Source organism: Periplaneta americana, chromosome 2 (assembly GCF_040183065.1).
Source record: "Periplaneta americana isolate PAMFEO1 chromosome 2, P.americana_PAMFEO1_priV1, whole genome shotgun sequence".
Taxonomy (NCBI): domain Eukaryota; kingdom Metazoa; phylum Arthropoda; class Insecta; order Blattodea; family Blattidae; genus Periplaneta; species Periplaneta americana.
In genome coordinates, this window is record NC_091118.1 from 163,367,799 (window position 1) to 163,395,404 (window position 27,606).

A 27,606-nucleotide genomic window follows, 5' to 3' on the forward strand; every position below is an offset into this window, starting at 1 on the left:
ATTTTGCTTTACCTCTTCCAATTTTATTATAGACTGCAACATAATCAAACGACTGTAGGTTATAAACAGATAGATATTCGCAATGATTTATATGAAAATGTAGAATTAACAACTGTAAAATATCTAATATCTTTTAAAAGTCACACTTTTTAGGACCAATAAAAAAATTACAGAGGACTTAAAACCCAAAGTTTGCGTGAAACGCCTTTAATCGAAATAAAAAAGGAAAGGAAAGGAAAGGAAAGGAAAGGAAAGGAAAGGAAAGGAAAGGAAAGGAAAGGAAAGGAAAGGAAAGGAAAGGAAAGGAAAGGAAAGGAAAAAGAAAGGTAAAGGAAAGGAAAAGAAAAGGAAAAAAATGAAAAGGAAAGAAAAGAACAAGGAAAGAAAAGGAAAAAGGAAAAGAAAAAGAAAGAAAAGGCAAAGGGAAAGGAATAAAAAACAAAAGAAAACAATACAAAATAAAATTAATTGAAATATGTAGACTTTCTGTAACACTGTATCTACTGTAATAGTAATATGCGTTACAAGAGCTGTATGTTGAAGTTTTCATGTACGAGGAAAAGTGTGAAAAAGCGAAACGTAGTTGAGCTTTTTTAATTTCCGAGAATTGAAAGAAAACATACCGTTCGTGTATCGTACACTATTGTGTGCGAAGATCGTTTATTACATACCTGAAAGAGGAATTTCTAATTAGTTGCAATGAAATCTCCATCTTGGTTTCTGTTCAATGACGGCAAATTTTCAAAACAAAAATATCTATCTTCAACATTGTTGCTTTAAAATGTTTTCTGTGTTTACTATACTCCAGCAGGCCGTGATATACGTCTCTCTTTTTTTCCCCCCAGTCTATTATAAGTCTGGAATCTTGTTGATTTTTTCACGGCTTCCTTAATGTTACTTGCATCATGAATGCAGTAATTTTAGTGGAGTTGTAGAGTTTACTTAATTTTTGCAATATTTAAAAACAATAATTAACAGTGCAATTTAGGTGAAATTGCATTGGTAAGTTTCCAATTTATAATTATTACTATATTGAACGTCTCTAAAAATAATATGTTACAAGCCTAAGGCAGTAAAATCAATATGACACTTAAGCGGTAAGAAAAGGGAAATTGTTATGTGTGTTAGGTTGGGAATACTGAATGTGGAATTTTAGACTTTCCGCGGATTGGTTTTGTGCGGAAACCAAGCAAATACGCACGATCTCGCACAAAGTATCTTACCTATTTGATATTCATGTATATACATAACGCATAGGCTATAACTAGTATTTCCATGACTTGTGTGGAACGAATGACTAAATGGAGTGAGTAAATGAATGAATGACTAAATGGAGTGAAATTTTTCGGTTTTCGCAACGTGCCATAGATTTAGGTACGTTATACGTTTCGAAGCTAGATAGCGGCTCCGTAATAAAAAGGACAAGAAGAGGAGAACCAGTCTGTTGGATACGTTATCAAAAGCTATTCTGCAGAAGTGGACATAAAATTCAATATGCGTATAATGATGAGCAGGGATGGAGATGAAGGAAGAAGATTCGCCATTATTTAGCTTTCAGAATTATTCATGAATGCCCTTTCAAGGACCACGAAAATAAGGAGAAAAGACGTAATAAGGGAGATAAGCTTTGTAAGAGGCAGTCAGAAGTCTCGCTCGAACCTATCGTCGGCCCTTCTGAGAACAAAGTAAATGTAGACTATACAAAGCTAAGGGAGGAAAAAAGACCCTTATTTACCATACAGTATTATGCCGACTCTTTTAAAAGGCCAGAAAAATTTGTGGGTCTTCTGAAGAAGAACTTATTTTTCTTTAACCAGAAACCACATTGAGTAGTAATAAATATTTGTCTTTTGAGGGCTAAGCTAAAGACTAACGAGGTTATTAATACCAACATACCTAAACATTGCTGACTGTCCTTTTGAGGGCCAAGAAAAATACTTGAGAAATTGTGCGAGAGTAAAAAATAGACCTCAATTGGTAATATTTAAGAAACCATACTATAACTTTCCAGAGACAACTATTTAGGACTAAGAAAAACAATCAGCATCAGCCACTCATTCTCAGATCATGATGTACGGAGAGAAAGACACGTTCATAGGGTATTTTCAGGGTCTCTATTATACAGAGTCAACCGTAAGTAATGTCATTAATTTCGGGGGGGGGGGTATTCTTTGAGGTATTTAAAACAAAAAACATTTAATACAATTTTTCTAGTTTTTTGTTTCTTTTTTAGATCAAAATTGTTTCATGTGAAACATTTCTTAGCATGTTTTGATTGAATTCCCAATATCCTCAGTCAGTTTAAGAGAGCAGTTTATTATGATAACATATTATTGAAATAATTTTAGTTTTGTCCTTTAAATATGCAAAAATTTGATCCGAACAAGTTTAACTTTTCGTTCTGCAAATGAATTTTTCATAGTTACAGACAAAGTTACTTCAAACTAACTGGAGAAGATTAAGAAATATTTCTATATTTCTACAAACCCATTTCTTTTATCTTATCTTAATGATCTACATGGGACATCATTAGAAAAAATTTTGTGTGTGTGTGTTTTTCCAATGCCCTCCCACTTCACTTGCGTGACTAGGCTTCCGCATGCTGCGGATAGATGGCAGAACTGTGACCCATTTTCTAGTTGTACACCACTTCGGCGGATCACACTGTACATGATGTGTATCTGTGGAGAGTTATGTCGTGTAGGCCTACTAGGGTGAGTGTATGTGTAAGTGTTCGTGTAAGTGTAGTGTAGGGAATGAGTGATGATGATGATGAAGATGAGGAAGGGAGAAGTGGAAACCCGATGCCGGCACGTAGCCTACTTCTGTCGAATAGCACCAAGGGGGCCGCCAGGCCAGGCCAGGTTTAACGTTCCCACTGACGAATCACTATCAACAGTGACATATGCCTTCTCTTCATATTGGGATTTAATCCAGGCACATTGGTGCACAAACTAGTGGTTAGAATTGTGCACCGCCATCTCTCCTAGTCCCAAGATAGGAATGCCAGGAATCGAACCCGGGCCGGCTAGTCTAGAGGCAGACACGCTACCACAGAGCTAACTCGGCGAACTCGTTAGAAAAAGTAGATATATGCACAGGGACATCATTTTATTTTTACTAACATTTTTAATATTAACCTGTCTATACCTTTAGAGAACCGGAAACACCGCTTGCTCCCCCCTCCAAGACTGGAGTTCGATGATACTGGCGTAAAACGCAAATCACTCTACTAGGTATAGGATGGAAGAAAAGTAGTTCATCCATTTACGTAAACTAGGAAATATCGCGATTTTGAGTTTGATAATTTTCATTAGGTTTTTCTTTAATCAAAGTACAGTACTGTATTAAGAATAAGTGTTTTTACTTACGAAGTGAGTTATCCATGCGAACGTATTCATTGTGCAGTGTATACTGTCTACAGCACATTAGCGTACAATACAGAGAAAGAAGTTAAATTTAAAAATAATCATAATATGAATATTTAAACACAATTTTGAAAATGGTGGCCGTTCATTTCGATACAGGCTTCAGTTCTTTTGTGCATATTATCGCACTATAGACTATTGCATCTAATTCCAATTGCCAGTTTCGTCCTTCGTACTAGTAACTCATGTTGAAATAATTCTGTACCTACTCTACGTACTGTAAATTCAATCTTCACTTCTGCCCGACCCGAAAATATAAAATTACTCAGACATGCTATCTACTGTCCGTCCAAGTGGTTACGCCGCAGGATTGTAGAAAGGGAGGAAATCACGTGACAGTTAATTACTTAACGAGGCCCTTTTATTTAAGTTAAATTAAACAGCTGTATAATATTACGTAAACGTCCAATTCCTAAGAGAAATTAATGTTTTCAGAAAAGAGCTAAGACAGCCCAGCTTTTACAGAGGGGCGAGCAAAAGCATGTGGGGGAAATCGGGATGCGACGTAGGCAAACGGACAGTACCTGTGCGAAAATATGATTCAATATTGAAAGCTCTTTCGTCACTGGAAAACGCGAACATATTTCTGGAACGTACTATACTCAGTAACTCAGTACTGCTTACTATCTGCGGTCTTGGTTCCGTGTGGAGTTGGAACTTCCTTAGTAGAAGGGGTGGGAGTGAAGTACATTAAAAAACTCAGGTACAATAAAAATTGAAGTAAAAATAAAATGATGTCCCTGTATATTTATATATATACGCAAGGAAGAGTCAGTACTTGGTGAATTTGAAATACGCTTTTACAAGATTCTGTTTTACAAGCACCGGATATTAAAGGAATATTTTTCTTCTCGTGCATCACGGTCGGTCCAACACGTCAAGTGATCCAAAGTCTCGACACGACATACGTTTCGATTCACTTGAGAAAATAAAAGGACTCATCTTTCTATAAAAAAAAAATATTTCTGAATTATTCTCATAAAGCGTAAAATGCTGTAAACATTCAATGTATTCACTCTGTATTCAACCCGTCTTCAAATCATTTATCCTCTTTACTACATTTACAAACTGAATGAACAGTTCCCCTTTTTTTCTCTCTGCCATAACGAATACTTCAGCTGTGAATATTTCAGTTAGAGAGGGATCTCTAGAAAAGAAAATTAGAGAATAGTGCAAAATATGTAGTACTCGCGATGTTACGAGGGGCTGAATTTAATCTCCAGACGTTTCCGTCGTGATCTGGAAGCTAATGGTCCTAAAGAGAGAAGAGACATCCGCATCTTTGTTCCATTCACCCCGCAGCGAAGAGCTGAAGGATAAGGAATAGGGGGTAATTACACTTTTGTGTTCCTTTGCAGTTCCTGCTAACTTGTGACAAAATCTGTTGGACTTCCGTTAAATGGAGAAACCATTTTCTTAGCTCACTGCTTGGATAATGAAAGAGAATTAAACGTTCTTTTTTATTTCAGTCGCTGTGGAAAATATTTTGATCTTGCTTTACAAAGTGTTGGACCGTTAATCAAAATATTATGACTACACTTAAAATGTGAATGAATAATTACTGAAGAAAATCATTCTTCCCCCCTTCTGTTTAACTTTTTGTTTAATCCACTATTTTCCTACTGACTGACACTCCAACGCGGTAAAGGAAAGGGTAAATAGCTTGAACCAACCTTCAGAGGCACATATTACGAGCCTTGCTGGTCGTGTGGACAGCACAGCGAAATAATCTAATTCAGCGTTTCTCGAACTTTTCTTAAGTGGGGACCACTTTTTAAAGTCAGAACGTTCCGCGGACCACCTTACTCTTGTTCCCTTCGAAAGCAAATTTATCATTTTCGTAGCATAATTTAATACCAGCATACTTATATTTTAAAATTGAATTATGATTCGGTACTTTGATCCTCTGTTATGAATTCGGGTGGTCCCTGGCTGGGTTATAGGCGCGGCGCCAGATGTGCAGGGAAAAGATGTCGAAAACACCACGTATATAGTGCTTTAAATCCCTCTTTTGTTACTGAGAGTAGAGTGGGAAGTCGATAGACGGATGGGGTAATAAACTTCATAAAATGTTAGTACTGGGAGAAAAAGTGAAATTCGATTGCCATGTGTCATTTCCAAACTCTGAGATTTTAAGTTACAGTGTGATATGCAATTCGTTCGAATTTTATTTTCTCTTCTGTCTTTTTTGAAGGACCACAAGGGCAGACCTCGAGGACCACAGGTGGTCCGCGGACCATAGTTTGAGAAACGCTGATCTAATTCTTGAAGTGAACGAAGGTACTGCGAGCGCGGGTTCGATCTCCGCTTGAGCTGATTACCTGGGTGACTTATTTCGAGGTTCTCCCCAACCGTAAGGTGAATGTCAGGTAATCTGTGGCGAATCCTTGGCTTCATTTCGCCAAATAGCATCTCGCTATCACCAAACCCATCGACGCTAAATAATCTAGTGGTTGATACAGCGTCGTTAAATAACCAAGTAAAAAAGAAAGGTAGGCCCTACTGCAAATTTTAATTTCATTAGTACAATGTCTACATAAGTTCACTATCTACTGTAGCTGTTGGATCAATATTAAATGTGAAATATTTCGAATTGCGATGGGCATAGAATATTTATTAACGGATTTTATTAAAATGTTAATACTTTGTAAAATTACATTTATATGGATTACTTGGATTATGTATTGAAAAGTTCGCATGAAAGTGTATTCAAGTGTAACTTTGTAATATTGTAACTAATCTTCCACAAAGGATGAGCCGACTCTTGGTGACGGATAGTCTATGTGCTATAGTGCTATTCACAAGATAATATTCTTTGACAGCATTTTGGAACGGCACCTGCTTGCGGTGAGACCAAAAGACTGAATAAATGCTTATCTCTCCATCTCGTTTCGGTGGCCATAAAGCCATAAATTGAAAGTTTTCTAAGTGTCATTTATGATTGGGACGGCAATAATAATAACAAAAGTAAAATAAATCATATCTGATCAGTTCATTTTCTTTGCTATCATCACAGATAGGAAGTTCGTACCAAAACAACAGATTTCAGTTGATTACAGCGAGGAGTAGAGATCTCACCAGCGTCTCGCTCTGCTCCCGCTCACTACAGTCGATACACAGTATGTTCACATAAACAACGCATAGTGGCATTCTGAGGATCTGTGTAGAGTCGTGAATAGTTTGAAGAATATTGTTAATTTATGTTAATATTTTAAGTTCTGAACAAAGTTCTGTTGTTATTTTATTATTTATTTAATGTTAATATTATGCACGATTTAAAAAAAGTAAACCCATCTGTTATTAAATAATTATGCAAACAAGAGTGTGTATTATAAGTGAAGAGTCCACTGTAAGAATGATGGATGTCACTTTCTTGTCGAAAATGAACCAAGACTGTCAATGCATAGCTTAAGACATATAGAATGTACATAGAGAGTTACATGGCATTAACACTGATAGTCATTGTCCAATAATGATCGGAAAATCACAGTTAAGCTTTGAATGCTAAGCATTTCAAACTTTCAATTGCTTCTCCTGCAAAATGTATTCCAAATGACATCCATCATTCTTGCAGTGGAGTCTTCAATTATTTATTTTTTTCCCGGATTATTCTTCGTTAAATGTTGACAGATCGTGCTGCTATGCATTCGGTTGCATAACAGTCCAAGTTCAACATCGGAATTACGATACGAACTTCCTATCTGTCGTTACAATAGAAATGAAAAATTTTCTTGAAAACAATATTATGGGTTTAATAATATATCTGCCACATAAGAGATACACTATTAGATTCACAAATTAGTTTTCACCTGGTGATAGTAAGAAATACTGTATCATATTTCAGATTTGTTTAGTAACGCCTAGTGACGTAGAACGAATATTTTCAGAGTTCAAGTATTGTTTTTATTTTTTCTAAACATAAAAGGAGTATTTCCATTGGTACAATGAAAACTTTCATTGTTACTTGTTATAATGAGGCTAGAATCGTAATTATATAGGTACTTTGTATGTTATTTTTATATGTATGTGTAAATTATTTTAGATTGGGAGTTACGAAGTTTATAAATACAAATTATTATTTTTTTATATTATTCGCTTATTATTTTCTTTTTCTAAGGCTGTGAACGATTGAAGCACATGTTTTGTTACCACCCGGTTGTACGTGTTTGTCGTTCTGTTTCACTGATTTGAGAGTTGCGTTAATGTTTTTCATTTGGTAGAGATATAGTCCAAGCTCACACAACTTAACAGTTTTGGTACCAATTTCCTAGCTCTGGTTATCATTACAAACAAAATATAAACTTAAGAATTTCTTTCGTTTAGCTACCTATCTACCGCTTTGATATCTGTATCGTTTCAATAGAAAAGAAAATCAGTTTCACATTTAATAGTTTTTCAAGTAAGTTTCGGAACGAGTTCCAACAAGAAACCAAATAGACTGAATTTAAATAACTCAATTATGAGTTACCTTGTGTGTCTGTGCTCTGGGAGTTCGATCATGTGCTTGTCTTGTATCTGGAGTTTATAATATTCCAACACTCAATCTTTCTTTGGATAACTGTACAAATTATTTAAACTTTTTTGATAGGCATGACAGCCACATGTTGTACACATAATATTAGTACTCCGAGTACGTATAAAGGCACAAGTTTATTAAGAATAAAATGTTAACATTGTATGCCCGGCAATTGAAGCCTCGTGTGATATTCTGCATTATAAATTATGCAAGTACTTGCAACAACTCCGTGTTTTATTTCATTTTATAACATTTGAAGACTGGACATAAAATAGAATCTATGTCCCTGGCTTAATCTCCTAAGAAAAGAGGATAAGTCCCATTGTAATTTTATTTAGAGCCTAGCTTCTTCCATAGATGTGCAAGATGTATGATATTACATTACTAGTCGCAGAAGAAAGCTCTGTTTTCTATGGTTTCTCTCTTTGGCATTTACAGCTTTTTTATGTCCAGTCTTCATTTCATCTCATTCCAGTGTTTCACGCATGAATACTTAGGAGTCGGTATTAATTTTAGATGCAACGTGCTAGTTGATCCGTGAAATGTTTGCAATTTGTAGTTTTGATTTCTACAAAAAGGAAATTGTATTCTGCAGTAGTTTTGCTTTGCTCTCTGTATCGTAATAAGAACGATTTTGAATTACGAATTACCAATGGATATGTATTTATGTGAGTGAGTGAAATGCTGTGTGGATGGATGAATAAGCGGGTGGAAGGATAACTGCATGGGCGAAAGGACGGACAGATGAATGAATGAATGAATGAATGAATGAATGAATGAATGAATGAATGAATGAATGAATGAATGAATGAATAAATGGGAGGGGCTGGATATGTTATTTAGTCAATTGTCCAAAGATAGTATTGGAACTTCATCATAAGTGATACCAATAAAGAATCGTGGAAGTGAAATAACGTGCAGATTTTCAGAGCGAATAGCTCATATACGTAACAAAAGATAGTAATACCATAATGGTTGAAAGTTCACAATTTTCTTAGATTTTTTTTTTTTTTTTTTTTTTAATTTTTAACAACCTCTTATTCGGTCACTATTGCGATTAGGATCCTGATTTTTGTCCATATCGATAAAAAATCTAATAAAGAATCATTTTATCCCTCTGGCGCATTTCAATAGCGTGGACGGTCTTCGTGTAAATTTAATTTAAAAATCTCTAATTTCAAGCCACTGAACGATGCGAGCAGACAGCAACGTTATAATCGGAGATGGTGGTGGGAGATAGTTCACCCAGAGAGACAGACCTGAGTTCGTTGGACTGTTACATCTGTATTATGGGAAGAAAGAGCAGTGTGTTAGCGGCGATGTTGCCAGACTGCTGAAACTTCCAGCTTAATTTTGTAATTAAACATGAATTTAATCACGAAACGTAATACACTCATAGGTTTTCTATTCAATTAAATGTACTCTATCGTACCCTTCAATATGCAGGATTATTTCACTTCCACTCTGTATAGACGCCATTCCAGCATATCGCTGGTCTGTTATAAGAGCTGTACAAAGTATCATGATATGTTAGAACAGGTTTGGGCGTAAATAGCTCAGTTGAGGTATGCAGACTACCCCTTAACTCCCCACTCCATATTCCCCGGCAGAGACAGTCATGTATCGGACTGAAGGCTATCTTTGCTAAGTGACGGATTATACAGAGTGTTAAGAAAAAGTATTCAATATTTTAGGAGATGCTAGTATGCATCAAAACAAGAAAAAATGCCTAATAAACATGGGTCCTACAACACATACTTTGTGAGATCTGAACACTTGTTCATAGGAGGTGCTCAATGTGACATCCATTCACGGTAATGCATTCCTCTGCCCTTCGGCGTAAGGAATCACGCACTCTTTGAAACTAACCTGGTTGTTCTTGATAACCAAAAGTCTAGGGGATTAAGATTTGAGGAACGAGCAGGCCAAGGTGTGAGGCCTCCCCAATTAATACAGAGATCCTGAAATATCAGCGTCAGGTGTTCACGCTCATTGCGGAGAAAATGTGCTGATGTGCCATCATGCATGAACCACATCTGTAGTCTTTGTTGATCTGGCACATACTCCAGCAAGGTAGAGGCAATACGTTAATTAGAAAATCCTGATAACGATCCCCAGTGAATCTCTGTGGTAGCACGTATGGCCTTTAATCTATCGCCAAGAACGCCTTCCCATACGTTGATTGAGAATCGGTGCTGATGCCTTGTTTCTTCAAGTGCATGGGAATTTTCATCAGTCTACACATGCTGATTACGAAAATTCACAACACCATCTCTGTTGAACACCGCTCATATCCGCAACCAAAATTTTCTTTTCACTATTCCTTGCGACGTATCAGTATTCCATGCCAGGTGTGTCAACTACGGTATGATTATCTAGTAGCCTGCTGTATTATAGGACAGAAAAATGCATTGCCATAAATGGACGTCACATTGAACACCTCCTATGAACAAGTGTTCAGATTTCAGAAAGTATGTGTTGTAGAACCCATGTTTATTAAACTTTTTTTTCTTATTTTGATGCATACTATCACCTCCTAATATATTGGATACTTTTTTAACACCCTGTATAAAGCATGCATCATAGCTTCGGCTCCCGCTGGTCGCCTAAAACCCACCACTGATGCACAGTACTTTACTGTGTGTTCGTTTCTAAAGTGGTAAAGCCCCCCCATCTCGTTACCTTTTTTCCTTCTCCTTTATCCACAGGGCTGTGTTAGAATCTTCGTCTCTTACTCCTCAGAATTCCGTCGATAGCCACACTAACAGTGAAAACAATGATTATCTCCTCTGAAAACGGTCATCTCATAGTGAAAATAGTATCTATCAATTCATGTTTGTTGCAGGTTCTGAGGAGATGAGCTACAGGAAGGAGTCTGTATGTCCCCTGTCCAGCGAAATCACAGTGACGGACACGCGGACGAGCGACGACCACCCTAACAACGGCGCCGGCGGCTCGGGCGCCGGGGTGTACCCGTTCGCCGTGGTGCTGAGGCTGCGCGTGCTGCAGGTGGTGTGCGGCATCTCCGCGCTGGTCATGGGCACCGTGGCCTTCATCGAGGAGCGCGGCGAACTCAACCTGGCGCTCGCGGTGCCGGCGGGGTGCGCCACCGTACTCGCTGCAGGTACGACAAAGTCAACATCATCCCATAGATAACTTCCTTTATTCGAAAAATCGAAAGGGGATAATTGGGAGGAAAAATTTTAAGGTATGCATAACGTCCTTGCAAGGGGTTGGGGGCTGTACGAAACTAAATATGTGAGCTCCAAGCCTGTTGGCCACTAGTCTCACTCCGGGTTACGTTGCTCCACTGAAGGAGCTCTAGAAAATTTTGAAGGGGATGACCGAAAATGGACGTAACCTCTTAGGTACCACATACGCGAGGGGGACTGAAATGTGATCAAGGGATCACGGGACGGGTCGAGGAGGAGATGGCTGGTGTTTTCCGTTAGGAGGGCATGTGTTATTTTGCACATTGAAAGGGGCTTAGCCATTTCGCAGTGCAAGTGGAGTCGTGAAGACTCTGTCATCTGTTGTTCGATGATAAGGCAAGTGAAGGCCGTCAAGAAGCGCCGTGAAATCTAAATCTGCAATTTGAGAGGTCCCTGTCCTTTCAAATTGCGACTAATTGAGTGACCTCGTACATTTAATAGACAATTCATAGGTTCTGAACTAGGGCATACGTCGTTTACAAGAAAAGGGGAATATATATGGGGAATGGCATATAGGTAATACCATGGATGAATATATAATAGGATGCGAAACTTACTGAGTTTCCCGTAACACATTCTAGAGGCGCTGTTGTAGAAATTGATCTTGCTGCCACCTGTTGGGAGGAGGGGCGTTATTACATCTAGCAGCGCACCAAGTAGCGAAAAGAGTGACTAATTACTCCATGCATTTAGCAGCGCACCTGGTGACGAAAATGTTATACTGTGCAGAAAGTATTCTCTCCCACCCTCATCGATATTTAAAACTAACCCAATTTAAAATAAAACATTTACATTTTTATTCCTCACAGCATCTTCTACTGAAAATTCTTACCGGAGCCAACAGGAAGATAAAAGAGACGATCTGTTTTACACTACCCAATTAAAATATAACCAGACAGAGACAAAAAATAAAGCAAACGGTTAGATAATTGGGATTGTATTCTTTGGGTATTTATTGTACAGCGCAATGGAAAAGTCTGCAAGAACTACTTAGATAGTTCAATTTATTATATTACTATTACTTTACAAGACATTCAACAACACTATTTTTACAACGTCCATAAACATCACTGTTTAACATACACTGCTTATACACACGTAGTATCACTTTATGTTCACTTATTAGCAAGTTTCTGTCTGCCATCTTGTCTCTTCGAGCAAAATCTCGAACGGATAAATAGAGAACTCTGGGTAATGTACCCAACACGTAGTTCTAATGTTCACCACCTACGACGTTGGGCGTTGATCATCTTATTTCAGCCCCCCGCCGCCAGATGGTGGTGACCGCAGTTTCGCATCCTATTATATATTTATCCATGTTAATACTCTGAATGGAGAGGGCAAAGCCCATCGCTACGTCTGTCTCTGAGAACTATTACCATAACCACCAGTTAGGCGCATTCTCAACCCGCACCAGCTGACTACTCCCCGCAGTACTCCCGATTTATGACTTATGTTGGGCTAGTCCATGTACATTAACACAATGATTATGTCCAGGAGCTCCGGTTCCCTTGTCGCATCCCAACAAATCTCCATCAACATCTCATTTCATCGCGGGTGTGGCATAGAGCAGTCTCTTATGGCGCACCCTCAGCTACGACTCTGTCGGTAAATTGGTCTACATAGTTGCTTCATATGGTGAATGACGAATAGTAAAGTACCCGCCACTTCGTTTTGAGGAATGGCGAGAATGTATACTTCCATGATTGAGGAGTCCACTGGAAGAGGGAGCTATACCATATTAACCATAATGTGACAAAAATAAATCTATTATGAAAAGGATCGTATCCAAGAATTAGAGTGCTCTGGCATTGGCTGGTGCAATGTTACATCTATATAGTTTAGGACAAGAGCAAACAGAGGGTAGGAGCTGCCTAAAAAAACATAAATTTTGACATCAGAATTTTGTGGCACCCTCTTGCAGTGGACTCCTCATTCTAACAAATTTAAGACAGAGAAGTAGAATTACAGAGTTCCATTATTAAATTTAAAAGTTTATGGATTTTATAAAAATTGTAAATTTAAATTTATAATTATATTCTTATTGCGTAGTAGACATAAGACAAATTGTATTTCAATTTCAATTCAGGAATCCGCCCCTGAGCACGAGTTCTACTCTTTTAGGGGCGAGCTAAAGTTTTTTCTGTTTATATTATAATTTATGTTGCAATTATTAGCAAAATAAATAAATTAATTTAATTAATTAATTAAGAAATTACACACAGTTGGAGAACATTACACTGATAAATATGATTTTACCGTTTCAAAACCACTTCTAATCCGTCGAGTTTATTGTCAAAACTGTCCTTTTCCTCCGATTTGCTACCTTTTTTCCAGAATATTATTTCAAACAACTCTACAACTTTTAGGTGAATATTTATGAAACGTCTGGAAACAACTCATTTCATTGTAGTTTTAAACAAAAAGAAGGTTCCTTTCATTAAACAATTAAATTTCTCGTATCACAAGATATTCGTATTCAGTGGAAATTCATCTACGATGAAAAAGGAAGGCTTTGCGAATCATTTGCTCAAGTATCCATGATATGTCATTCATCATAAAATAGTTATATTATAAAATCAATTTTTCTGATGATTTCAGCTTTCAGCATCCACACGAGCAGAGGATTTGGCGGCTACCAACCTTCCACGTGCAGCAGCAATTCTTCTCTGCGGTTTTTGGGGCCGTCTGTACGAGTAGCAGCCCCACTCGCCGTGCTGTGGGGAGTGGCCTGCTCCCTGCACGCTGCCCTCGTCTTCCAAGCCATGCGTACTCTCACAGGAGCAAGGTAAACAACACGCTTCGTCGTGAATTTTAAATTTAATTGAATTGTTCTTCTGCACTGGGAATGAATTACTTTTTAATTTATATCGTTCTAATATTATACATATTTTTATATATTTCAAAGTTCAATGCAAATTATTTTAATATGCAGTTTTCATCATCATCATCATCATCATCATCACCACCACCATAATAAAAAACAACATGGATTAGCCCACCGCTGTGGTGTAACGGTTATCATGCCTGACCTTGAAATAGCAGACCCGGGTTCAAATCCTGGTTGGGTCAAGTTACCTGGTTGAGGTTTTTCCGGGGTTTTTCCTCAATTCATTAATAGCAAACGCTAGGTAACTTTCGACACTAAACCTTGGCCTCATATCACCTTCATTTCACTCACGCTAGATAACCATAACATAGCATTTGATAAAACGTCGTAAAGTACAATTCTCCCCGGGGTGACTCGTCATCTTAAATGACTCCATTTTCGTCTGTAGTTTTGTCTAATAATCTAATAATAGCTTGTGCTATTCAAAGACGATAAAAGTTTGAATTACCGGTACCTGTAGTGAAGGGAGGAGAGAAAAGTCGTGTAGTGACGACATACCTCAGGTGAGCAGTAATGAGTCCAAAAAAGGGTGAGCAATCCAGGGTTAATAAAAACATGTATTAATATACATACGCAGTTGTGTCATTCTAACCTTTAACAACCGTTTCTGTCCGCTAATAACCGCAAATTTCGTAACTTATTATCAAAAACCTTAAACAACGTAATGACAAGCAGCTACAAATAAAGAAAAACTGCGACGAAACATGCTACTGCATAATTGTATAGACAAGCCTGGGCACAAAGGGAAGGAAAAAGGAAAGGAGATATCCTCGCCCATGTCTTTTCCATTTCACCGCTTTAGAAACGAACACATATAAAGCACTGTGCATCAGTGGTGGATTTTAGGCGACCAGCGAGAGCCTAAAGCTATGATCCATGCCTTATACAATCCGTCACTCAGTAATGATTTCCTTCAGGTCTACTCGTATCGGTCCAGAGAATGTAGGGTGGGGAGTTAAGGGGTAGACTGCAGTATCTCAAATGAGGTATTAACGTCCAGGCCTGGACTGTAGAGTAATTAAAAGCCCAGAAATGCTGACGTCAGATTCAAACATAACCTTAAATGGTACTGAACACTACCAGCCCAATAATGCATTCAGTATTGTCAATATCGATACTCTTAATAAAAAAATAAGTTATTTCTTTCAAGTGAAATAAAATATTGTTGTGGTATTAAAAGAGGAAACCTCAGTATCTAATTATTGGGTTTAATAGTTTATTTTGTACTTAAAAGTTCATTTATTTCTTTAAATTATGTTTTTCAATACAGCATTTTATTGTTGTGCATGTGGTATTAGACTAGTATTGAAAGGGTAGACGACTGCCAAAGTAATCGCAGATTGGTTTCAGCGCTGACGATATATCATACTCATCTAAATAGCTGTAGACTTGGGCAAGAAACAACAATGTAATAATATATATATATTTTTTTACTAATGGCGGTTACTTGACTGTTCGTCATTCACCCATATGAAGCCAGTTGTGTAGACCAATTTATCGACAGAGTCGTTGCTCAGGGTGCGCCATAGGAGGCTGGTCTACACTACACCCGCGATGAGGTGAGATGATGGAGATGTTGGGATGCCACAGGGGAACTGAAGCTCCCAGAAGGAAACCTCTGTGTTACCTGGATCACGGGGTTGCCCAACACAAGTTATAAATCGGAGATACACCGGGGATCGAACCCGGGTCCACAGGATTAGAAGTTCAGCGTTCTAACCACTAGACCATCATGGCAATGTAATAAATTGATATTATGTACTTCGGGCTGTATTGTCATATTATATTTACTGCAATATTAAAAATACTATAGAATTTCGTGTTGAATTAATGATGTTCCTTTCTGTGAAGAACCTATTTATGAACTTAAAACATTACCAACGAGTTCTACGAACTGCGACAAATTTAACAAACGGTTCGGGTGAACAGGTGCTATCCAGCTTTATGACACCACTGTAACATACACCTGTTTTGTCTTATCTCTTCATAAAACCACCAACGTTTCTTCGACCCCTAAAGCGTTCTCTGTGCTTTTGTGTATATATATGCATTTTTGCAAATTTGTCGTGTATTTTTTGCTCTTCCAATCGTTTCTTTGTGGCTACATAGTAACACGATACGTGAGAGAAACAAGACGCGACAGTACTCTAACCCATATAATATATAGCCGTTTAAGCTAGGACATCACTCACGAGGCTAACGCTACATGACGGCAATGTTCACTATGTAGTAGACATTTGTTGTTGTTAAAATACATGCTGTAAATTCATATTATTTAACGGGAGCAATATTAATTTCGTGAAGCTTTAAAGTAGCTCCATTTCTGACTTTTATAAAAGTTATTCTTTTGATATTGCCAATTAGAACATTCTCTTTTTCTTAGTTTTAAATTTTTTCCAATGCTTTGTAGTTCAATTTCTATGTGCTCGGCAGATGTAATAGGATTAAACAGTGAGGCATGCTAAAAACTAATATTTGCGAAGTATCTAGTGCAGGTAGTAAAAAGCTTATACAAAAATACGGAAATATATAGTCACAAAGAAGTGAGAACTGCTGAAGAAGTTGTAAGAACGAACCAAGTTGTTCTGCAAGGATGGAATCTGTCAACATTTTTGTTTAGATTTTAGACGAGATGTTGCGCTAGTGAAATCAGTAGAAATCCCAATAAGAATAAAAATCAATAAACATTAACCTATTATTATTTTAGAGTATGCAGATGATATCATTATTATAAGGAAGTCAGAAGATGAATAAAAAATAAACAAATATTTTAATTATAATACGTAAAGATTACATACATACACACATACATACATACATGCATACATACATACATACATACATACATACATACATACATACATTACATACATGTTCTGCCCAAGGGCAGGTCTTTCACTGTAAACCCAACTTTTTCCAATCTTTCCTATTTTCTGCCTTCCTCTTAGTCTCCGCATATGATCCATATAAGTTATCTTAATGTCGTCTATCAACCAATATCTTCTTCTGTCCCGAACTTTTCTCCCGTCCATCCTTCCTTCCAGTGCATCCTTTATTAGGCAGTTTCTTCTCAGCCAGTGACGCAACCAATTCCTTTTTCTCTTTCTATCAGTTTAAGCATCATTCTTTCTTCATCTGCTCTTTCCAACACAGCTTCGTTTCTTATTGTCTGTCCATTTCACACACTCCATTCTTCTCCATATCCACATATCAAATGCTTCTATTGGCTTCTCTTCCTTTCGTCGTGATGTCCGTGTTTCTGCCCCATAAAATGCTACACTCCATACAAAGCACTTCACTAGTCTCTTCCTTTTCCAGAGGTTCGCAGAATATGTTCCTTTTTCTAGTAAAAGCTTCCTTTGCCATTACTATCCTCCGTTTGACTTCCTGGCTGCAGCTCATCTTACTGCTTATAGTACACCCCAAGTATTTGAAGCTGTCCACTTGCTCTACTGTCTCATTTAGAATTTGCAAGTTTCCCTTCTTTATTTTTCTTCCGGCAACTCATAGTTTGCATTTATCTTCATTCCATACTGCTCACAGCTGTAATTTAGGTCCAGTAGTATATCCCTTAGATCGTCTCCTCTTCTCCTAACAACGCCATATCATCAGCAAATCTTGTGCACTTTATTCTTCTTCCTCCTACTTTCATTTCTTCCATGTTCTGGAAACAGTTCTTCTCCAAATCCTCCAAGAAGATGTTGAACATGGTAGATAATAAAGGGCATCCTTGTCGTATTCCTCTCCGCACTTTACTTGTATTTATATCAACGTTAAACATACATGTGCGTGTCACTGAAGATCATTGCCTCCATGCCTGTTGAGTCAGTCTATCAAACAGCGTCTGATTGTCTTTCAGAACTGAGCTTCTACACGTGATTTTGTGCAAACATGTCTAGGATCTATTGCGGTTTTTTCTGGAATCTCTTATACTCCTTATATCTAGACTTCTTCTCCGTCTTTCAAGTGATGCATTTAGTATAGATACCAGGCGTTTCTGTAGTTCTAGAGACGACTTCTCCGTTTCTTATGTCCTGTGTGTTGCCTACATTCAGGGCAATCTGGAACCTTATTGATTGTCCTTTTGTGCATATATGTATTTATGTATACATGTTGTTTGCTGTTTTTCGCCAATTTATACGAATTAATTTATGAATTAATTTATGAATTAGTGGGAGTGGATCTGCTGTCGGGCAGTGCGTCTTATGTGTAGTGTTTATTAATGTTATGTAGTCGAAAGCAATGGGTTAAATTACATTGTTGAGAAGCGTTTTACTATAATAAATTCTGAAGAGCATTCAATATGAAAGAATTAAATTTAATCCTATTTTATAGTCTCTCATTTATACGAATATTCAAAAGTTTATTAGACATTTACAGTTTAAGAATTTTCTATTTTGCAGGGCGTAGACTCTACACTCTTTTCTTCCTTCTAAGTACTAAGTCACCCGTTTCACTTGTAAGTTTCTTCTGCGTAATAAAAGTAGTTACCGACATGTGTCGATTCTTGACAATTCTTGAAGATTAGCATCATTGTGTGTTTCCTGTGTATAATTCCAGGATAAATAATTGAACTCAATATGAGCAAATCCCGTTCAGTTTATAAGTCTGTGTACAAGAAGAACGAACAGACAGATTCTGTGTGCTCTAACCCACTTTTTCAGTATCAGATCAGGCAGTATAAAAGTAATTGTAGATCAAGTTTCAAAGCAGACTGCTCTTATTAACTATTCAGATTGTAATTTTTTTATACATGTGATAAGAACACAGTAATAAAATTTTCGAGATCAAAAGAACATATGAAGTGTAATATCACATTTGAAATTTCATAAAATCGTGGCAATACTCTGTATACGGATTTGAATGGTAGATAATGAAACGTGAAAATCAGAGCAGGATATGTCCTTCAGAAATAACATTTTAACGTGCAATAATAAGGGGATAAAAACTAGGTCATAACAAGACTTAAGAAACGGGAAGAAATTTAATCCATGAACGAAAGAATATTAAAGTCAGAAAATGAATGTAGAGATCGTCTGGAAACAAAAATAATCATCGCGTGGCAGAAGTGCTAGAGTACTGATACCAGTCTTTTATTTAGTGTTTATGTAGATTTAATCTATTTTTTCATGTTTTCTTCATAGCAATTCACTAGTATTATAAAATTTTGTTGCCTACATAATACAGAAGCATTGTTATTGATTTTATTTTTTTTTCGTTGTTGGTAACTCTATGGCATCTATTAGATGCTTTATGGTTATGCTAACATATTGAGTTACTTGTAAACAATGTGACGCTGAAACGTGTGTTTAGGTTACTGCCCAGCGACAGTCCTGATGTACTTTTATATTTGTGATGATTGGTTAATATTAACCCGGCACACTGACAATCACACTCATATTCATACAAATTTCCAGACTCTAGACACCCAGGGAATTCTTCTTCTTCAAGAAAAATTCACCGAGAGCCGAGCCCGGGAATCAAACCCGGGACCTCCTGATCTGTAAGCCAGCATGTTGACCAACAGACCACGGAGGCAGTCTTTATTTTATTTGTAAACGCTTTAACTGTGAAGTCGTTGCGCAACTGTCGATATCATTGTTGTTACATCGGATTGTTACCATCTATCATCAGTATGTACAGTAGTGGCAAAAAAACCGGACCGACCCTTGTACCTGATTTCAGAGCCTTGTTCACTCCAGAGCACGATAGACTGGTAATCAAGACTTTCGTGGTTCGAACCCTGCCTGGGAAGGAAACTATTTTTTGTTCCTTATTCAAATTTATTCCCAATACTTTTCGATTACTGGTAAAATTCATGTTCTGGGAATAATAATTTAATTAAGTAGTAAAATATCGCTGCATCCGAGAAATAAAACAAGCAAGCATGGAGTGGCGGGAACGAGGTGAACACGCATGTCTGCTGGAAAGGTACTTGCAACCATTTTTTGGGTCTCCGCGGGAATTTTGCTGGTGGACTTCCTGCATGAACGAAGAACGGTGAATGCAGCCTATTACTGCCGCCTTTTGGTTCAGGCAAAGACCGCATACCGCATCAAACAACGCCGGCAACCGATCCGAGACGTGATTCTTCTGCACGACAATGCAATGCCATACACCGCTACTTTAACACGGGAAAAACCGTAGGGAATTCATTGGGTAACTCTAGAACATTCTCCTTACAGTCCAGATTTATCAACCTGGGACTACCATTTGTTTGAACCGCTGAAAGAACTGGGAGGACACTAATTCGATAACGACGCAACGGTAGAAGATTTCGTGAGGGAGTGGCTGCTCACACGTCCCTCTTCTTTCCTCGAAGATAGCATCAAATAATTGTCAATTCGATGGGGAAAATGTGTAGCAAAGTCAGGAGACTATGTAGAAAATGAGATGGGTGTATTTTTTGTTTTGATTGATTCAATAAAACTAAAATAATATTCCGTTCATATTTGATTCCCCATCTTATAAGAAAGGCGAATGACCTGAAAATTTTACGGAGACAGCGTTGCTGCCAATACGAAAGAAAAATAATGCTAAGAAATGTAGCGAGTTCAGGACTATCAGCCTGATATTGTACTCACCGAAGATTCCCCTGAATACTGAACCAACTTTTATATTCTGAGGTGGAAAGAGTGTTGGAAGAAAAACAATTTGGCTTCAGGAAGGAAAAAGGTACGAGAGATGCAATTGGATTGCTGCATTCGGCGAAAGATACCTAGAGATAGGAGATAAAGGGCATCTTTGTCATACTCCTCTCCCTATTCGACTTCCCTCATGGCGAATATTAGGCATCAACTAGCCCAATACCATTTCGCTATCTTCAATTCCACCGACACTAAGTAACCTAGTACTTTATACAGCGTCATTAAATAACCTGTTATAATGAGAGTAGATATATCAATCCTACGGTCTTGCCACCTTCACCCTCCTCCAAGGAAAACTCCCTCGTATCGTACTGAATTATTGCTAGACACTGAATCGAACCCACGGCCAGAGAGCAACAGGAAGGATTAAGCCAATAGAGAATCCGAACTTGCGACCTTCACGTTTATTGTATAAGAACCTTAACCATTACGCCACAACGTATCCCCGGATACATCCACTACATAAATTAATTATGGCAGTTTATGAAGACTTTGAATACAACGGTGAAAAAGAAACTAATCGAGAAAGAAGATGCATATTTCAAACAAACTAAAGTTTCTCAAGATTCCCTATTATGCTTCAAAGGAATAAATCATTAACCCAATCAAGATTTATAACAAGATAATTTAATTATAAACTATGGCAGGAGAACCAACGAGTTGTGATGGACTCATTTTGTAAGATTTTGTATTAAAACTTTACAGTTTCAACAAGCATTCTACTACATCATTCGCATGGTTGTCATGAAAAAAGTCAAAAGCGACCAAGACTTTTTTCTTCGAAGTAATATTTAACTTTTATTACGAGAGCGCAGTTAGACGGTGGGACAACACGGGTTCGAATAGAGACGAGAAAGTGAAAAATATCCACAATTCTCCTACAATCATCTCTATTGCATATGCTTTGCATATAAAGGGACTACGTAAGATGTCAGTATAAATCTCGATGGCGAAATTTCCCAAGGCTGATATAATCATAAGAATATTTCTAGTTGAAGTCAAAGCCTTAGTAATTAGACAAGACACTTTCAAAAAGAAATTGAAGGGCTACCTGCAAAAACGAGGTAGCTCCACTTTCACAAAGTTGTGGAAAACTGCAAAAACCATTGTAACAAATTCAAATTTTAACTGAGCTTCTTTTCATTTTCAGGGTATGTCATAGGTACCTAGGAGCTCATTTTGTCATTCAATCATTTATTGCAATCAGAATTTAGGAGAAGTAAAATATAAACAAATAATGAAACTACTCCCTTTTTGCAATAAAATTGGATATAATTAGCCATGTTTTGCACTGAACACACAATTACTGTGTCAGTATCATAAACTACAACACAACACATATACCAGTGGCGAAGCTAAGATGTAAATACTGGATAGACTGAAAAAAAACTGCTTACATTGAATCTTTTTACAGAACAGATGTTTATCGGCTTTTCCATCAAAATTTTTGTAACACAGACCACACATTTTACCCCCAAACAGAATACAGGTAAAACAATGTAACTTTTATAATTATAATCATAATAGAGTTTAATAATTTCATTATATTAAGTCTGATTAACAATGATTTTGTTAAATGTACAATTTATGCTGTGTCTTATGTAATTTCATCTGCTGATTTAAAAAATGAAATCAGAATTTTTCTACCACCCACCACCTTTTTGTAATTTTAGAAAAAGTGATTTATTTTTATTGCTATATACAGTCCTTATCATGCTAATGGAAAGAAAAGATTTCAAATATTTCATTTTATTGCTTTAACAATTGACCTGTAACTTTAGATCGTTGTTGTCTGTGAAGTCAGAATTCATAAAAATAAATTTTGTTCCTCATTAGACTGTGAGATTTAGCGTATTAATTCGCAGTTGAGTTGGAACTTACATTCATAAAAAAAGTTTCATAACCTGTGTTTTTTGTCCTAATTTTAAGTGTAGTAAAAGTATCTTATAAAGTGAAACATGCCTCGAAATACTGCATAAATCACATAAATAATTTTTGTTACGTTTGTGATTAGTTAACTTTGAATTTTACTACACTAGTTAAAAGATCTTACGAGTGTTCTTTTGATTGCAAACTAGATGAGCACATGAAATCTGTTGTGCTGGATGTGAGTCTATTAACTGGTTGGCTAAAAGGATCCCGTCACATGGATTTTCCAGTTCCAATGATATGCCGGGAACCTAAGGATCACACAAAAGCCTGTTATTTTCTAGGAACTACATCAGAGGATTACAGAGAACTTGTCAGCGAACTGATTCAGAACTGTAACGTGATGGGGTGTTATATCTCTTAAAATAAGTTCTTAGATTCTCATATATTTTTTTCTTTCCTCAAAACCTTCGGGTAATGAGCGTCGAACATGGAGAACGTTTTCACCAGGATTTTTCTGAAATGGAAAGGCGCTATGAGGAAAAATGGGAGCCCAAATATTGTCACACTACTGCTGGACACTCAAGAGATGTTTCTCAAGCGAAGTATAGACTAAAAACTATTTCACACACATTTTAGGTAAATAAATATGATCTTAGATAAAATGTTACAAGGTACCAATACTAGAAAAGTCGAAAGTACATTTCATATAATTACTCAAAAACCCTGGGAGATAGAAAACTTTTGAAAACAGATTTGAAATCAGCACGAAAAATGCTACAAGAATCACTCATTCTTTATCTTTTAACAAAAAATATGTTTAATTTTGTTGACCAGTATTATTATTATTATTATTATTATTATATTATTATTATTATTATTATTACTACTGGGTGTTCATTTCAAAGTGTGTCATGACGTCACTGTTGTGAGTCAGCGATTTGAAGCGAGTTTCAGCTTTTATGTCAGAGAAGTTGCCTATTAATCAAGGCGTTCAATCTGAACTTGAGAACGGGTACGGTATAATTTGAATGTCGTAGCAACAGATGGCGGTCTGTAAAGTCTGTGTGCTACCATAACCTCTTTAGAACTGTGTTTTGCGCGGGAAAGTCGTACGCAGGGTATTTGTTATCATCGATTGCGTACGACAACATTCCACAACACAAATCAAAATGCTCCGTGTCATTGTTGACCGTCCAAGTTAATGTCAACAAATACGTAAGTAATCGTCTTAATCCTCTCCCCATATCCCGACAGTAAGAAAAAAAACTCACTTCAGTACGTGTTTCCAAACAGTTCACATTCTTGCCACTACTGGCGTTACCGTACGTATCGGTAAGTAATCTTCAGAATGAACGCCGTACTTGTTAGGCAACTTCTCTCGCATTTAGGTAATACGCCTCTGCGGAAGTGTAGGAAGATTGAATTCTCTAGGCTCATCGGCTAGCCACATGACGACATACAGCGAGCCATGACACATTTTGAACTGAACACCCAGTATTATTATTATTATTATTATTATTATTATTATTATTATTATTATTATTATTATTATTATTTATTATTATTATTATACTATAATAATTATTATATTATTACTATTATTATTATTATCATTATTATTATACTATAATAATTATTATTATATTATTATTACTATTATTATTATATTAATATTATTGTTATTATTATTATCATCATTATTATTACATAATTATTTTATTGGTATGTTGGGAAGGTAAAAGGAACTGTTATTGTAGGCCTTTACATTAATTATGTGTTGCAGGGGTGGGCAGAAAACAATTTGCGCCGAATCCATAGTGAACGCAACCCGGATAACATTCAGTTCATTAACCGCAAAACTGAAGGAGGAGGTGAAGTCCTGACTGTTTCTCGTTTGCAGTGACGGATTAGTATTATAGTGAATGTCCGAGAGAGTAGAACGTTAACTTCTCGCTCTACTACACTGATGAGCAAAGTTAAAGTAACAAACATATAAGGAGCAGGAAAACAAGCTGTATGCAGCCAAGCATCTTGCAGCAAAATAATAGGAGTGAAAAGTAAGAAGCCCGCTGGGCCGAGAGGTCAAATACAGAGCCGCAAGCCGTACAATATTTCTGACAACCACAGCTCAGTTCATGGAGACGCATGGCAGGGAAATGAAGTTATGAAGCTGCGTTTCCGGGGGAAACTAATAAAGTTGTGGCACAATGTGTTTTGGGGGATGAGCAGCGAGGAAGGCAGAGTCATAATGAAAGCTTCTGGAAGTTACGCGTGCTGACACAAAACTACTTACAGCTATAAAAAAACTATCATTTTCTGGGCGAACGCTTTCGAAATCTGACGTTTAAAAGTACGGTATTATAGAAATTTAACAATGAAATGCAAGCTTATTATATTTGTTATGGGAAATATTCTGTATTTTAATTAGTAACTTTCAACTACATGGAAAGAGTTGCATGAAAATTGGCATTGTTTTCATAACATGCATAATATACTGTATATCTTAAGTCATTATTATAAATGGGCATTTCTACTCGTTTCGAAACTCAATCATACTTGCCATAATGATGAAAGAATGAATCAAATGGATTTCGAAGGGTTTATCGGGTTATTAGCAAAAACAGTTAGCAATAAACCCAGAAATAAATACACAACAACTTACTTACTTACTGGCTTTTAAGGAACCCGGAGGTTCATTGCCGCCCTCACATAAGCCCGCCATTGGTCCCTATCCTGAGCAAGATTAATCCAGTCTCTATCATCATATCCCACCTCCCTCAAATCCATTTTAATATTATCCTCCCATCTACGTCTCGGCCTTCCCAAAGGCCTTTTTCCCTCCGGCCTCCCAACTAACACTCTATATGCATTTCTGGATTCTCCCATACGTGCTACATGCCCTCCCCATCTCAAACGTCTGGATTTAATGTTCCTAATTATGTCAGGTGAAAAATACAATGCGTGCAGTTCTGTGTTTAACTTTCCCCATTCTCCTGTAACTTCATCCCTCTTAGCCCCAAATATCTTCCTAAGCACCTTATTCTCAAACACCCTTAATCTATATTCCTCTCTCAAAGTGAGAGTCCAAGTTTCACAACCATAAAGAAAAACCGGTAATATAACTGTTTTATAAATTCTAACTTTCAGATTTTTTGACAGCAGGCTGGATGATAAAAGCTTCTCAACCGAATAATAACAGGCATTTCCCATATTTATTCTGTTTTTAATTTCCTCCCGAATATCATTTATATTTGTTACTGTTGCTCCAAGATATTTGAACTTCTCCACCTCTTCAAAAGATAAATTTCCAATTTTTATATTTCCATTTCGTACAATATTCTCGTCACGAGACATAATCATATACTTTGTCTTTTCGGGATTTACTTCCAAACCTATCTCTTTACTTGCTTCCAGTAAAATTCCCGTGTTTTCCCTAATTGTTTGTGGATTTTCTCCTAACATATTCACGTCATCCTCTTTATATATTTAGTCCACACTTGTGGAGTAACGGTCAGCGCGTCTGGCCGCGAAATCAGGTGGCCCGGGTTCGAATCCCGGTTGAGGTTTTTTCCGAGGTTTTCCCTCAACCCAATACGAGCAAATGCTGCGTAACTTTCGGTGCTGGACCCCGGACTCATTTCACCGGCATTATCACCATTTCATTCAGACGCTAAATAACCTTAGATGTTGATACAGCGTCGTAAAATAACCGAATAAAATGTATATATTTATATGTCAAAGAACCCATTTTTCGCAATAATTTATGAAAATGCATTTTACGTGAAGGTATGACAAATGCATTGTTTTCAGTCATTTTACATACAATCCGTCATTTTATCAATGTACAGAGAATGCTTCACAGAATGAAATTTTTGTGTAATTTATTTATTTAAAAAAATTCCAGTACGTCCATGCATTAAGAGAAATATCAATAAAATATGTTTTCATTTTTACTTGGTTATTTAACGATGCTGTATCAATTACTCGGTTATTTAGCGTCGATGGGATTGGTGATAACGAGATAGTATTTGGCGAAATGAGGCCTATAATTCTTCATTGATTATCTAACATTCGCCTTACGGCTGGGGAAAAGACCGGAAAAAAAACCAACCAGGTAATCACCCCAAGCGGGAATTAAACCCACGCCCGAGCGCAACTCCGGATCGGCAGGCAAACACCTCAGCCGGTGACTATCTGCAAACTCTACATTATGCAACTCTTTTGGAAGTTATTTTTTATATCAAGATTGTTTATTTTATTTGAAAATAAATAAAAAATAAGAGTTTATTTTTGAAAATAATGTCCAGGATTAGGAATTATTTTCATCCATCTCTGTTAGCATCCGATTTTATCGGCGATACTAATCCTTCAGATTCAGATGGGAAAAACTCTCAACAAACATGTTCAACTTATCCAAATCTATTAAGACGCTGTCCTTGCAGAAATGTTACCAAGGTCTACAAAAAAAATCATCGTCGGATTGCGCAACACGTGGAATGTGTGCTGGACACGGGGAGCTTCGAACCTAATTAATTCCTGAATTTTTTCCTTCACTAGTCTTGCCTGGTATGCAGTGGAATAATTGTATTGTTAGAATTCACACTTTCAGTGAATCTGTTCTGGACACCGACGCTTCAAAATTAAGTTTACTCGATCCATTTGTTCAAAGTAGAATTCGGTGTTAACGCCACTACCAAATCGGAGAAGTTAAAAGTACGGCACACAATATTCTTCTAATTCCACCAAACGCACAGATCTGCTCTCAACGACTTTCCAACAAGTTCTTCATTACGGCGTATTTAATTTCCTATCTTGTTAGGATTATGCATAAAGATTCTTTCTTCGTCGTCCATCATAATTCACTTCAAGAAACGGTAGTGTAAGGTATTTTAAAAGAGTTGTTTGCAGACAGCGACTAGTCACGTTTTACTCATCAAGAAATTATAGATCATAGTCGATATATTTATCACGGAATTATAGAACATACACGAAATATTAGTCACGGAATTATAGATCATACACGAAATATTCGTCACGGAAT

General features: G+C 37.0%; 1 protein-coding gene across 3 annotated transcripts in view; it reads left to right on the plus strand.

Moving 5' to 3' along the window:
- Positions 1-27,606, plus strand: part of LOC138694744 (uncharacterized) — a 235,332-nt gene that overhangs the window by 189,811 nt on the left and 17,915 nt on the right. For all 3 annotated transcript variants that reach the window (XM_069818757.1, XM_069818759.1, XM_069818758.1), the window contains 2 exons: positions 10,790-11,068; positions 13,758-13,944. In XM_069818757.1, coding sequence (XP_069674858.1) covers positions 10,801-11,068; positions 13,758-13,944 — 455 coding nt within the window. In that variant the 5' untranslated portion in view covers positions 10,790-10,800. The remainder of the gene's footprint in view (positions 1-10,789; positions 11,069-13,757; positions 13,945-27,606) is intronic.